General features: G+C 38.5%; 1 protein-coding gene across 2 annotated transcripts in view; it reads right to left on the bottom strand.

Annotated features, from left to right (window-relative positions):
• aff2 (AF4/FMR2 family, member 2) overlaps positions 1–12,107 on the bottom strand; it is a 210,102-nt gene extending 197,995 nt beyond the window's left edge. For both annotated transcript variants that reach the window (XM_034883341.1, XM_034883340.1), the window contains exon 1: positions 11,877–12,107. In XM_034883341.1, the coding sequence (XP_034739232.1) occupies positions 11,877–11,929 (53 nt within the window). In that variant the 5' untranslated portion in view covers positions 11,930–12,107. The remainder of the gene's footprint in view (positions 1–11,876) is intronic.
• Positions 12,108–16,104: the final 3,997 nt, after the last annotated feature.

Raw genomic sequence — 16,104 nt, forward strand, 5'->3', positions numbered from 1 at the left:
TTGACACGTTTCACATCAGAAATATGGATTTCTTGCAGCCAAATTGCCCTAAAATTAACATAGATAATTCCATCCAGGGAAATTTAATGATTACTTTCATTGAATTATTTAGGCGTTTTATTTAATCTTAAAACATTTGAGTTCCATTATTTTCAATGGTTTCAAAACAGTATCCGGACTAAACTTTGACATCCACCCATCTGTGATCCACTCAACATCCATCTGATCTTACCTATTACTCAAAATAATTCATAATCTCTGCCTTCTTACCAAAAGTGTAAGTGTAATTTTATATAAATGAGCTTTGTTGACCATGAATTCCAAGAATAAGTGTGAAATCTATTATTAAACCAGCTCAGGGTTTAAAAAAAAAAAAAGTGTCAAAAGCTGGAAAAAGTGAGAAATAAATCAGAAAAAGTGACAAAAGCATAGGAAAAGCACAACAAAAATTTCATTTTCAATTATGACCTAGAAGGACAAGTTCATGGTTAACGGGAAGACAACACAAGGGTTAAGATAGCGATACGCCAAGAATTCACCTGAACACACATCCATGTAAGACCAGCACACCCATGGGTGCAAAGATGGGGGCGACAGGGCCGCAGGACGGGGAATTAAATAAAAAATAGCAAAGACATTTGCATCGGGCTTTGCGCCGGGTGACAGACAGGGCCCTTTGTGTTACGGGCCACACACTGTACTTCATTAACTAATTAACATTTCCCACCTTAGTACTTGATTAACTAAATCCCTAATTCTTAATTAGTTTTAACAACAAATTAGCGAATGTAATTTCAAACAAGCTCTTCATTAACTAATTGTACCCATTACTAATTCAATTCTCCCAGCAAATGAACGAATGTGATCTGAGGCAAACAATTTGAATAATTCATTACCAAATGAACAAAACAATACACATTTCAGATTACCATGCGTATCGTGAGGAGCATTTTCAGCTGTTCTGATACATATCTGATGGATATTATAATGTCTTGTGATTTTTACACCACTCTCTCTGTGAGTTAGATCGCAGTTAAAAAAAACTCCACGGCAGCTCACCTTGCTCTTATCTCTCCACTGTGTATTCTCTGATAAAAAAAAATGGAAAAAAATTCCCAAAAGTAATCTTAAAAAAAAAAAGACATAAAAAGCACTCTGGAGCCATAAGTATACATATAAATAGGACTATTAAAAGGTGGGAAACTCTGCCAATATTAGAACAAACAGCTACAACAGTGATCTGATCCCATGGGAAAGATCCGGTACACTTATGCACACTATTCTGCTTTATAGTCTAATTAGTAGTTAAAAGGCTTTTAGTCACATATTTTGACAAGGCGACTGCGTTTTTGTACACCATTAACTAAAAATAATATCTCAACACAGCGCAACAATCTCCATTTCTGCTTATTTGCTAAGTGAAATGTTTTTAACAGCTTTTGATGGGGAAACACTTATACTCCAAAGGTCTTTTTTAATAAAAGATATTGCAGCTCAGAGAGACATACCTCAGCATAAGTACTCGTGCTGCACTCACGAGTGACGCCGTTGCACCTCGTCGGGTGCTGGGTCTGATCAGCTGATGTATGTCATGGCGATTTGCCGTGTGTGAATGTTGTTGTTTTCAATTACGGTTTCATTATGTGGTAAATTAATTTGATTTTCTAAGACATTACTAGTACATAAACACACAAAAACAAATTGTTGCCGTTTTAACCATGTGTTTAATGGTGTGAATTAAAATAAGGAGGTTTCTTAAGCTATTTAACCCTCATGTTGTCCTTGGGTCAAATTGTCCCCTTTTCCTATGTCAATGTTCGTTTTAACTACCCAAAATAACATGATTGATTCCACACAACGCTTTCATTAATTTCGGGGTGTCTCATTCAATTTTATAGCATTTGAAGCAGGTGTTTTTAAAATAGTATTGAGTAAAAGTTTACATATTCCAATCCATCCATCAACATACTTTTCCTCAATTTTAGTCTAAATAATTCCTAATTCCTTCTTTTCTAACTCAAAGATTTGGTATACTTTCCTATAAATGAGGTTTATTGACCATTAATTCCAAAAATGTTACGTGGCGTTAAATATCAAAAAAAGTGCCAAACATTGAAAAAAAGTCTTTAAAAAGGGACAAAACCGTAAGAAAAACTTAAAAACATTGATTAAAAAGTGTTGATTCTTGAAAAAAATTGACGGGTGATGGTTGAACATCCCCATTCAACCCACCCACCCACCCAAACCTCTTCCCTACTCAGACTTCCGCAGACTTTGATTAGGAATGTTATTTTAGGCAGACAGGGCTGGTAATAATCTTTGGAGTCTCTGAAGTTATATGGGGAAGGAATGGTGATATTCTCAGCCAATGCTAGCGGTAATGTAACTGATAAGTGCTTCCTGAAACTTAAAATCATAAAAAATAGAAAAAAAATACATTCATGGTCACAATATCCACGTTACGGGGATTCCTAAGGAAGCAAAGGGGAGTACGAGGTACAATAACGTTTTCAGAGTTGGTTACCAGATTTCCTCCACCTGGAGACTAAGTTTGCTTACATTTAATACATGCAGATAAAGCACATGTGCGCCATATTTTCATTATTTCTCCAACATGGGACATGTAACATAAAAAGGTGATGTTGATGGTCTGGGAACGTGGCATATTTCACAACCTATGCATTACTGGATCCTGCTGACGTGCAAATGTGTTTTGTTGTCAGACAGTATAATATACAGCATTCCACATAGTTTTACAGCCAATAGTTGCCCTTTATATTGCTTGATTGTACACTTTCAATTCAACATTACACAAGGTTATTGTACATCCTTCAAAGAAATGTTAAAGCAAATCTAAAGACTTTTTTCACTTTGTCTAGGAATACGGTGTATATAGTTAAAATGTATGATTATTAAATGATTACAAATTATTTTTAAATCAATATTTAGTATTTAGCGAGTTTAATAAGATATTAGTGATATTTTCAGTCGCCTTACTACGCATTTATTTTCTTCTGCAATAAAAGAATGATTCATCTGAGTTAAGAGGGACCATATTTGCTGGATTAGTCTGCTAAGAAATAGAAGTCAATTTTAAAAGCTTTCACTACTACTTTACGTTCACACCGCCACCGACTTGAGCTTCAAAAAAGCTCTAGCCGCCCCGCCAAGGACGCTTGTCAAAAAGTAGAGGGAAGCGTTGGCCGCTCTGACGTAGCGGCGTTCTCTGTCCGACCGGGAAAAGCACACGCAGCCACGGCCAATACACGGACACTAGAAACCTTTTTATAAATTACATACTGACAGAAGTTGTATTGTTAATTGGTCACAGTGGGGTCTGTTAGCAGTTAGCTTGCTCGTTGGCCGCTGAGCTGTAGCGGCGTACAGGCAGAGCGAGTAGCCGCCAGACTAAGCTAGACGGACAATTAGAGACGATGTGACCGGCAGGTAACGTTAACTGGCTCCTATGTACAGACAACATTACATCATAAACAATAAGTAACCCAGCAACGTCGATTATGAGCTTGTCCTCAGATGGAATGTTTTGGTAGGAACGAAAGTTTACATCGTATGTTTTTCCGGACGTCTATATTCCGATTGGTGGCTGGCGTCAGCCGCTGAACAGCGTCATAGCTCATTACCATAAAGTTGAAAAATTTCAACTTTCAGATTGACGCTCAACACGCTCAAAACGCCCAAAACGCGACGCCGACAGATTTGCCGCTTCTTGCAGCTGTGAGAAACCGGCTTCCATTGTAAATGAATGAATTATGGTATCTTTAGACGCTCAAGTCGGTGGCGGTGTGAACGTACAGCTATTGATGAAGCCATGTAAAACATACAGAAGAGTAAAGCCCTTAGACCAGATGGGCATAGTAATGCCTTTGATAAAAAGTTTAATAGAATTCTGTGTATATCACTAATCTCTTCTCATCTTTGAGGCGTGCCAATATTTCCTTTCCCCCTCTTCAGTGTTTAAAAAAATCTGTTCTCATGCGGGCCAACTGCTTCCATGTGAAGTGAAGGTGGGAGGAGAGGGGCCGGACCCTCCTTACATCACGGTTGGACAGAATTTCACTGATAAAGATAAATGTTCTGCTGAGGATTTTATATCCCATCCAGATGGTTGGTATTTTCTTTTCTTATAAGACACTTAAGAAACTGCAGATAGCTTATCTCTTTAAAAGGAGCAAGGGAAAACCTTAAAATGTCTACATTCCAACTCTCATCCATAGAGAAAGGTCTAGATTTACTTGATAATAGTAACTATTGAGTTTGTGTCTTATCCCAGTTTAACAGCAACCAATGTGTATGCCTTTATTATCAGGAATTACTTGTGAATGTATTTGTGTGATGTGATAATATAAGTGGATGCTCAAAGGCTCCATTCCCTTAATTATGACTTCTTAACCCTCTGAACACTAAGGTCATTTTTACAGTTCACTGTCCGTCTGGTTTTATTTATTTTTAAAAAAGCTTGTAAAACGTCAACCCTGCTGTCTACAGTCAAGATATGAACATTATTTCTTTCAGGACAAAGAAATATTAGAATATTTTTGCTGCAGTCAGGTCACTTGAATAATGGTTGTAGGTTTAAAGACAAAAAAATAAATTAATAAAACAGAACATGAATCTTCTAGATATGTATTGATATCACACACAGAGCAGTACAAGCTAAGCCAATCAACTCTTTAAAAGCCTTCTCATAATTCTTGGGAGTCACACTGTGAAGAAATAATAATTATAACTTATAAAGTTGACAAAATACATTCATTTTCCAGACTCTTTTGCCGTCATGACATTTACTTATGCCGATACAACAACATAATAATGTCATATTTATTGATTTTACACCCACAGCAATGCTACCCAAGCATTTGTGTCTGAAACAGTTCTCCTGTACGCAAAAATTAACATTATAAACACTATAACTCATATAAAGCACAGACTATTTACATTTCTTCAAAAAAGGCCCAGATATATGCCAAATCTCAAACCAGTTACGCCTTTTTCCTCTGTAAAATGGGAGTTATCTATCTTGGCTGCAATATAATATCTTTGATCACATACTAGACAATTTTGACTTGGAGGATTGCTATCTTTCCCACTCTATATTCTTTACTCTCACATTCGCCCATATAATATAAGGCATGTAGTGTGCCTTCATTTCCCTAAACAAACACAGATACAGAGAAGTCATGGAGTACGGAGCTAGCGGCAGAAATTAGCGAAACCTGATAAATTACAGTCATAAAGTGGATACATTTTGGATGTAACAGTTTGGATTTAAGGCTCAACGACCCCAAAAAAGTTCCAGGCTGGATAGAAAATCACCCGTAGAGGCTAGAAAGACCCCCGATGAGACCTCCATTAGCTGCAACATTCGGTAAGTTTCTGTGTTTTATGGTTATTAAATGATTGAATTATGAATCAGAGGTGTCGTTTTAACTCGGGTACGATTCTCTTGGTTCCTGGAGGATAAAATTCTTGAAATTCAGGCATTGCAATTTATCCTGCAGTACTATGGTGGCTGACAGTACTTTTTCAGTTATTCTACTTCTTTTGTTTCTACACAACTATTTGCTTGGGATATTAACAAGACAAAGGCAAGGGAAAGGCAACTGTCAGTGGTAAGTGATGACAACGTGGAAGAAGAACGCACACATGTACCAATGATGCTTTTTAATTGGAGCCTAATTTGTAACAGATGTATACTTGAACCCATTGTTTACAGCCTTATGTCTGGTTGCAGTGATGCTACGTCTAAATCCTGCAATAAACTCAAAAAACATTTCAAGTTGATTTGGAGATTCTGTTTCATTATTTTGTTTAAATGTGTAAACAGCTGGAAAGACACATGTGTATAATGTTACACCCTTTGTAGCTTTGCAGGGAATATTCAGTCTGCAGTGAATCACTGACAATTCCTCACAATTACTCTTTGGCCCAGAATTGATTATATACTTCTGGAATACATCAAAGCCACATGAAACTGGCAACTTCTAAAAAAAAATCTGGAAACACTTCGTTAAAGCTGCTCTAATCAATATGTTGTATAAATAGATTAAATGTCTGCTGTGTGTAATGTGAAAAGTGTCAAATTTAGTTTTAAAGCCACAAAGAATTATCATCCAACTCTGCAGGATACTTTAGCTCTACACAGCTCTTTGTCTTACTGCCCAAAACTTTACTTTTTCGGTTCAGTCTCAACGTTCTCATTAGCATCGTTTCCAACGGCAACAAGCAGCTGTTTTTTCAAAAGATAGGGATAGTAAACCCCTACTGTAAACTACCACACTACCTACCACAAACCCACAGACAAAGGCCGCTACTAGTTGGTGAACATTTAGCAGCTAAAGAGTAGATAATATTTCTTTTCAGAAGTTGGACGAAGCCAAAAAAAAGCTAATTGATAAGTCAATAAAGAATATTTCATCTACAACCATTTTAATAATCCATTCATAATTTCAGGAAAAAATGTGTAAAAAAAAAATAGCATACCAAATACCATACCATACCATACCAACCATATACCAAAAAAAAAAAAGCTTGGCTTTTGGGTTGGATAATACATGCAATCTAAAGATAAGATAAGATAAGAAAAACCTTTATTTGTCCCACAGTGGGGAAATTGCGGTTTGCAACAGCAAAGATAAGAGCTAGGTAAGTGTACAGAGATAGATAAATGTAGGAAATATAGCAGTATTAATAGTGTCATACAATAAATTACACATGAATTATTAAATTATTAAGTTGCACTTTAAAAATTGGCCGAATGAAAAGTTATGCACAGACGTAATGATAATAATGGCACATGGGATGCAGGATGTGTTGCACAGAGTCAACAGTGTTCATTGTAGTTATTGAGGGCTCGTGGGAGTATTCTTCACGATTCAAATTTTTTTTTTCATTGTTTAATCTGAAAAAACAATTGGCAAGATTTGTTTCTGTTGTGAACATTTGAATGCATTTTTAGTAACTGATATGTGATTGTATTTGTGTTTTGTTTTTGTGGAATTAGAACTTAAAAAAATACAATTATAAAGCTAAAAGTAAAATTGTCAATATGTCTACATTATGCTTGCAAAAGCTTCAGAACCACGGACAGCAACTGCTTCCTCCCAGATGGAACCAGGTGATCTCTCCGGTCCACAGCTGCTGACTTAGCTCCCATTTTACAGCCCTGAGGGATAATTGCCGGCCAGCATGGGATAAAAAAAGGATTTCTTCCAGATAGAAAGCTTCCTTCAGTGTTATCTATTTGTGAATTCTTGGCAGTTTGGGATGAGACGCAGTTTCCTTTCACAGCCTCTGAGCTGCTGCTGATGCTGCTGGTGTGAAGTATCATCAAGTGGAGCTAGTTTGGCAAGCCAAGGCCCATCACACAGCCAGGATGGAAATTTCAGTGTGATGAATGATTTTTTTGCGTATTGAGCTCACACGTGTGACTGAGCTGATTGAGACCTTGGGAGGATTGATGGGCTGATTGAATATTGGACTATGGGACTGATCATTGAATGCAATGACTGTAAATTGAATCTGTCGCCATATTTTTTCTGCAGCCTCCATCTTCTCCACTTATGAGTTTGTCCTCTTTGTCTACTTTCTATTTACAATAGAAAGCTATAGTGCATAGTTTCTGCTGCCCCAATGAAAGATTTTAAGCAATAACTAACAACAAAACTCACATGAAACAAGCCTTACATGATCCCACACCACGCTAATGCTTTAATAAAGCAGCATAGAATGGAAAAAACACAAACAATTCAAAGATCCAATGAGACTCAGTCATAATAACAATAATAATATTTAGTAATACTCAAAGTGTCTTCCCACAGATGTGAACTTTTAAGCTCTTAAGAACACAGCTGGAATTTTATAATTCTGTGCTGACGATATGTGTAATCAATTCCCTAATTAACTACTTCAACCAATCACCATCAGAGTCAATTAACAGTCAAAGTGATCTCCCCCAGATTCCACTGCCATGATTAGCCAGCTACATGATGGGCAATTACAGCGAGGAGCACGCAACATTCAATGCGAGCCTTATTACAATTATACAAAGCCTTCAGATCTCCTGAGCGGGAGAGCGAAACAAGGAGTGAGATGGGAAGGAGGAGGAGGGAGAAAGACTAACAAAGAAGAGAAGAGATGAAAGGGTATTTCTTCAGGAGGAGGAGGAGGAAAACTACAGTGTTGGATTCGTTCAGATTTAACAAAGGCGTTGGAAGCTTCAAGATTGTTTTCTCTCTCATTTATTTTACCTTAAAAAAAAGGGAAAATCCACTGTCAAACAGGGGCCGCACATCAATGGCAAGTGACAGATTTGTAACTTCAATCTGACTGATGTTCATGCTTTCTATTGAAAGGTGTAGCTCAGCTTTTATGCCTGTAAAATTGTTGTAAAATTTGGGAAAAATAGGTCCATTTAAAAATCTCTTTTTCTTCCCGCAGTAGAGGTGTTGTCCTCCTTCTTATATTGGACAGTTGAGTCCATTTTAACATTTATTAACCCTGAGGTTGTTTTGTTCTTTCATTCATTCATTCATATAGTAGGCTAGGCAAGCGCTCTAGGGGTGAACTAGCCAGCTAGCAAACTGCACACGATGGCAGACAATGCTAATATTGCCAACCTGATTTTGGCAAATTTTAAATTTAAAAATTTGAATTTGAAATTCTTCCTCACTAGGAGAATCTTAGAATGAAACAGCAGCAAAATATACTACTGGTCATGCCTCTTGAGATGAATACATCTCATGGATATTATAAATAATGACTATAATAATTTTATTATTAGTAGTATATATATATATATATATATATATATATATATATATATATATATATAAAATTGTACCATTATTATAAATGAATGGACAATTTTTAAGATGTAGGCCGAAAATGAGCTTCCAGCAGCAGCCAGTGCCAGAGATATCAAGGAGATAGCTACCGTGGGATGAACAGTACTGGAATGGAAAATCTCCCCAAATGTTATGGTGAAGTATATATCAACATACTGTCCAATCCATACGGTAGGCAGAAAAAAAAAAAAAAAAAAAAAGATAAACGATGGCGATGTGTCTTCTCTTCCTCCCACTCTATAAATGTGAAGCCAAAATATCCCAAGCAGTGGAGCCGCGGTATCAAAGTCCCGCCCATACACTCGCCTGACTAATTGAGTCAATCACAGCTGTCAATCACGGCATTTCTCTCCTTTTTATAGCATTGAATAACTGATAAAAACAAAACAAAACAGACAGATTGACACAAACAAACAGCAATCAGCGTGATCAGAACTACCAAAAATAACAGAAAGCATCTCTTTTTTACTTTGGCCCATGTCCTATCCGCTACCATAGACGGGGTGGGATTTAAGCAGCCAGCCACCTAGAGCCAATGTTTTGGCTTCCTTTATACAGTCTATGCATCAAACCCTGGTCAAATCCTACATAAACATAGGTTGCTTCTGGCGTCTACACCAGCTGATGACCTCTAAAGGAAATATTGACTACAAGGTCCAGACCTCGCTTTGCTTTATGATGCCAGAGCATGAACATGCAATCATGTGTCAAGGAGCGTCTTCTGGTTTTCATTCACTCCCTCATCTACAGGTCTCTACAAGATCTCATCAGGTTTCACCTTTCAGCTGATCAACCACTCAGCAGCTCTGCTTGTTATTTTTCATAATCAGCTGTGTCTGGCACGTTGTATTTTTGCTTTCGGAGCCTAATTTCCCATCAGGACCAACTGACAGCAGTGGCGTGATGGAGTCGTGATGTGTGTGTGTGTGTTTGTCGGGGGGGGGGTTACATGTGTAGACAGCCTGAGCTTGCTGTTGAGCCTTGAGCGGCTCCACTCCAGCAGCAGGGGGTTAAGTACCTTGCTCCAGGGCCCTTCTATGGTGGCTGCTGAGGGACAGCAGTGTGTGTCACTTTCCTCGCTCACATTCTCCCCACTGGATTCTCAAAACATCAACACGGTTGCCAAGTTATTGTACTCCCATAACAATACCTGAAGTGGAGAGGCTGGCTGTTACACAGTATATAAAATACCTCTTACAATCCTCATTATTGTTTTAGCCCTGTGCAAAACAGGCTTTTCTCATTTTTTATTCATCCAGAAGGATTTTCCAGAGCATGCATATACTCCCCATCTCGTTCTATCACACTCATATATACAGTGAGGTGGCTGTGGATCAGCAGGTACAAGGGGTCATCCACTAATTTCAGAGTTGGCTAAAAATGGGCGCTTTTGATAAAAGCTCCATGTAATTGCAGCCCACACTGTAGCTTAACTGAGAGCTGGCCAGTTCAACCAGGGTCCAGGCTGACAAGCTGTTCTGAATTTTCAAATAGCCCGTTAATTACTTTTTATTTATCACTTCTTCCACAAATCAAATTCTAAATCATGCAGAGGAAGATTATTATATTCTACGTCGTCACTTGTAATATAAGGCAATGCAATACTGCACAGCATGGATCATGGCTGCAACTACCAAATATTAATATTACAGATTTTTAGACTGATTGACTTTTAGGTTATGATTTTTGAAATGTTTTTTTCCAAGATATGTATTTAGCAGAATATTCAACAGTGTAATAATCCACCTGTCAGTGCTCTCTGGTGGACAAACTATGTAAAGGTGAGACTTTTTTTCTAATTACCTCAAACAAAGTGACTGACGTGTACGCTACGTCGATATAAAATAAAGTAATTATAATTAAAATGTATATAATAAATATGTATAGGGCTGCTTGATTATGAGAAAAAAAAATCCCATTTGGTGTATAAGATCGGAAAAGTGGAAAGTGGCCATCACAAGTTAGGTGCAGTCTTCAGGTGTAATGCTTGACAAGGTGTTCAGTTCCTTATGATATAAACAGAGACCAAACCAGAGATTGTTTTGGTGTTTTTCCTTAATAAATATCAATATTACGGAATATCAAAATAGTTGCTGACTAATTTAACAATCAATTTACCAACTAATCATTTCAGATCAACAAAGAAGTCACTATACTAACTCTACATCAGCCAGCAAATCCCAGCAGCGTGTACAAGTGCTACAGAGCCCAATAGCACAAAGCTTATCATACATTTATTGGAAATATTCATCACACACTGCAGGCTGAGGAAGCAATTGTGCCGCTTAATGCGTACTGCAGAGATGCACAATCAACACACATGCAGCATTTAAGTTCCCCTGACATCTTCGAATAATCCCAATACAACTTCACTCCATCATCATGTGTCCATGACTCTACATTAGGCCTATGGAGCCCCAAAAACCCCCAGCCATCACCACCAGATCAGGTAAACTCACCTGAACCGGCCCATTTTCCAAGCAGAGCTCATTTTTAGGACAAGAATGAAATAAACTATATAGTATCAAACTGTCAAACTTAGGCTTTGTGTCAGCTTTAACATGTATTCACATTTTTTAGGATGTCTCCATACATCGCTGCTAAACACCATGTCCTCGCTCTGTCATTAAAACGGGTTCACGTTGAAATCAAACATTCCCTAATGGTCACAATGAGGTAGTAAAAGCCGGCGCGTGTGTTTGTGTATGTCAGTTTGTGCGCGTGCGCGTGCTACGTGTGCATGCTGAGCCCCCCGGTTCGTCTCAAGCAACAACGGCAGCTTTACGGTGACAAAGAAAGAAGGTTTGCACGATTTCTCCGGGACTCACTTTGGCTGCTTCTCCGTCTCCAACCCCGTCGCAATTTAACCATTGCAACCATTGATTTTTTTACCCCAAAAGGGGATGCCATGTCCGGTAATCCCTCTTTAAAAGCTTCCACAGTAAATATACACACACATAATATTGATAATAAAAACACAGAAGAGTGTATAGCAGTGTGCGCAGGACTTACCATGGTTGTTCCAGCTCCCAGTCTCTGAAAAAGTCGAATTCAAAGAGATCCATTGCCGTTTCGGCCGGTGGTGTTGGTGGTTAAAATCCCAAACTGGTGCTACGTGGTTCTACATAGGCTACTGATACAGACTGTGTGAGTGCGTGTGTGTGTGTGTGTGTGTGTGTGTCAGAGAGGAGGGAGAGTAGAGCGGCTGCCGCTGCCAGGAAGCTGCTACGTGGTCGAGGCAAGCTGACAGGCAGGCAGAGGTGGAGGGAGGGAGGGAGGGAGGGGGAGAGGGGGGCGTGCACACACACACACACACACACGCACACACACACACACACACACACACTGGAGAAGGCTGAATAAGACAAGTCACACTGAGATATTCACAGCAAACATTTCCTTCATAACAAGTGTAGCTATATACCCCCCCCCAAAAAAATATTTTTTTAATATTATTTTTTTGATAATGATATATGGGGCAGCTTATGTTAACCTTTGTGTTGTCCCTTCAGGTCAAAAGTTTGAAATAAATATTCTTTTGGCACTTTTTTCAATGCGTTTTTGAAATTCATAGAATTCACAAACCCAATTTATATGACATTTTATCTTAAAAAATGCAGGAATTACGAATTATTTTTGACAGGGAGTTGCGATCATAGACTGGAATCTGTCAAAGTTTAGTCAGGATACATTTTGAAACCATGTCAACATTTGTTTCAAATGCTGTAAAATTGAACGCAACATCCAAAATTCAATGAAAGTCATCATTAATTGCGCAACGAATGTTGCATCCATCCATGTTTTTCTGGATGATTTGTAAGAAACTAGTATTTCTGATATTAAAAAAAACTTTAGAAACAGGGTTATTTTGACACAAGGACAACACAAGGGTTAAAAAGTGTCTGGAAAAAAGATTTAGTCAATTTAAAAAGTTAAAGTATTGTATAATGTAGGTGTAGGGCCACCATGCGGGCTAGCCTGGATCAACGGAGACCATGTCACAAAAAAACATTGTTCTTCATAACAAGTATAGCTATATATCACCCCAACTCAAATTTTTTTTATTTCAACATCATTTTTTGATAATGGTATAAGGGACAGCTTATGTTAAAGAGTGGCTGGATTTTTTTTAAATATTTAATCATTTAAAAAAATTAAAAAGTGTCATTGTTATCTTGCAGGAAACCACACTGCTGACATGTCACTATATGTTTGAGTAAGAAACTTGAGAATCTTTTTTTTTTCATATTTTAAATAAATGTTGGTGCACTTGCTCACTGGGCTATGAGGATTTGTTTGGTTCAGTTACAATCATATCAACTCAATCATATTATTTTGGGTAATTACAATTAGGTAGTTAAAAATAACATCGATATAGGAAAATGTTTTTTTTGAAGGCCAAGGTAACAGATATCCTGCGTAAATGAGTGAAATCCGGCAGAATTTCCATCTGCAACAAAGAAATCGAAGAAATGGAACGTCGTGGATATAGACAAAGCCAGACCTTCCTCCACAGCGCTGTGGAGAGAGGTTCGGCAATGAGAGACTACCATGCAGGGCTGCAACCAGGATTTTAGAATAACTGAGACCCAACCCAGTCAAAGGACATGTTGACTGAAAATGTCATCCCCCTACCTCATAGTCTTAAAGTTGTTTCAAGGCCGTCTCCAAATATAATTCTGGTGATTAAAATACTAAAACCTTAATTATATTTTTCAAGTTAACTTTTTGGCAACCAGCCACTGTGACAGACGGGATTTTCATCCACTAGCCATAAACACAGTCACTGCATCATCTGTTTTGCACTGCTGTCGTAAATTAAGCCACTCACAAAAATGTAACTAAATAAATACGACAGTAATGTACCTGACCTTTTGGAATGCAATGAGGCTAAGGGAACACTTATGTCCTGTGTCTGGGTGTGTGACAAAAGGAAAACATTGGGGAGGGAGGTGAGGTGATCAATAAAACCATGTTCATCCTGTCTGGGAACAGCCCACTTGACCCATGAGGATGCTCCTGCACCTGTGTCCAACAAATCTAAATCCGAAACGCCAAGAATATAGATTCATTGATTTTGCTACAGGCAAAAAGGAGTATAGCTCTCATTAAGTAGAAAATGGAGACACCTCCAATTATTTAAAATTGTATTTGGGAACGACCTTTTTTTGAGATCACGTCTAAGGAAATGGCGAACTCGGTTGAAATGTGAAAGAATAACAGTGGCAACAAAACAACTAATGAATTCCTCAATTCTCATTGGCTACCCACCAACATTAAAATTCAATTGGATTGGATTTATAGTATCAAATCATAACAAGAGTTATCTCGAGACACTTTACAGATAGAGTAGGTCTAGATCACACTCTATAATTTATAAAGCCCCAAAAGTTCTAGTAATTCCCCCAAGAGCAACAACTAGTGGCGAGGAAAAACTTCCTTTTAGGAAGAAACCTTGGACAGACCCAGGCTCTAGGTGGGCGCTGTCTGAAGGTGCTAGTTGGGGGGGAGGGGGGGGGGGCTGATGCACAGTGGCAATAACAGTCACAATAAAGATAATGGAACAGTGACTACTAATGGTAGTTGTAGTTCATGTCTTGGCAAGGTGCTGGAAGGGCGTTACAGTATGTAGCGCAGCATAGCACGGCTTAGCTGGACGTAGCAGGACATAGCAGGGCTTAGCCGGACGTAGCAGGACATAGCAGGCCGTGTAGCAGGTATAATTCCAAATATAATTCTGCTGATTAAAATACTACAACCTTAATTAGGAAAGCGAGTCAAAGTCAGTGTGTCAAAGGAAGGAAGTCCCCGGCAACTAAGACAGAAAGGTTAAGGAGGAGCCTGGTCGGGCTAGAACTCTCCCCAACAGGATTGGGCTGTACTGGCCTATTATGATATTACTGATTATATGGCAAATGAATCCAACGTCTACGAAGAGAAGCAGGTGGGCCGGGCTAGGCGGACGCTGCAACGCCTCCCTCCCTAACTATACCCTTTATTAAAGAGGAGGGTTTTCACATTATTCTTAAATGTGCTGATTTGCAGGTAGATTGAAAGTTTCACCTGCCAATGGCAAAAATCCCCTCCATTTGGCACGTGTTAATCTCAGGCCCTGATTCTGCATGCAATGTAACAAATTAAATATATTTGGTCTCAAAAGACCAGAATTAGCTTTCAAAAAGCAACGTGTATAATGTGAGGGATGTTAACCGTGGCATTCTGCATAAAAGGTTGGCAAAAATATGGAAAACAAGCCTTCCTCAGGAAATTAGGGCCGTTTATGGTCATTTCTCCATACACAGAAAAGGACAAAGGAGAAAGTGGAGTCTTAATTATGCCAATGGTAAACATGAAAGTCCTTTTCCTCTGGACTTATATAAAAAAATTAAAATTATTATTATATTTCTACTATAAGTACAATGTAGGATTTTAGTTAAATATTTGCTTTATATTAATTCTATTTTTGAAATAGATTCCACCCGGGCTGTAACGGGACGCTCAGAAATTACTTTGTACTTGAGACACCAGGTTGCCCCCAAATATTACCCAATAACCCATAGTTTCCTTTACGTTATATATTTTTAAGTCTGTTGAAATATTTTCTGGGTATGTGTTATTATTTTGTAAATACAATTTTTTTCCAATTAATTGATTTTTGACAAGGTATCCTGCATGCTTTCATTTGAAAGGGTATATTTTTGCTGTTTTTACATACACACACCTTGCTCTCAGCCATGTTTTTGCAAGAGCACAATTTGAATTTGCTCAGCGAGTTACTCTGGCATCGAGTAATGCTGCTCATTAACTATACCCTTGTAGCCGAGCTGCACCAATCACATTGCTGTATCTGATATAGGTGGGGCCAGAGGCAAGTTGCACCAATCACATTGGTGTATCTAAAAAAAGTCGGGGCCATAGACAAGCTGCACCAATCACATCGATATATCTTAGATAGGCGGGGCCAGAGGCGAGCTGCACCAATCACATCGATATATCTTACATAGGCGAGGCCAGAGGCAAGCAGTACCAATCACATCGGTGTATCTGATATAGGCGAGCCAGAGGCCAGCTGCACCAATCACATTGATGTTTCTGATGTAGGCGGGGCCAGAGACGAGCTGAACAGATGACGACAGTTTAATCTACCAGTTAGCTTTGTTGCTAGCTAAGCGTATGGGGCTCTTGATACGTCACCCTGTGTGTTGTTGTGATTGGTCGTAGTGTTATCCAAATGCATGCT

The sequence above is a fragment of the Etheostoma cragini genome, chromosome 10 (assembly GCF_013103735.1).
Source record: "Etheostoma cragini isolate CJK2018 chromosome 10, CSU_Ecrag_1.0, whole genome shotgun sequence".
NCBI classification, from domain to species: Eukaryota; Metazoa; Chordata; class Actinopteri; order Perciformes; family Percidae; genus Etheostoma; species Etheostoma cragini.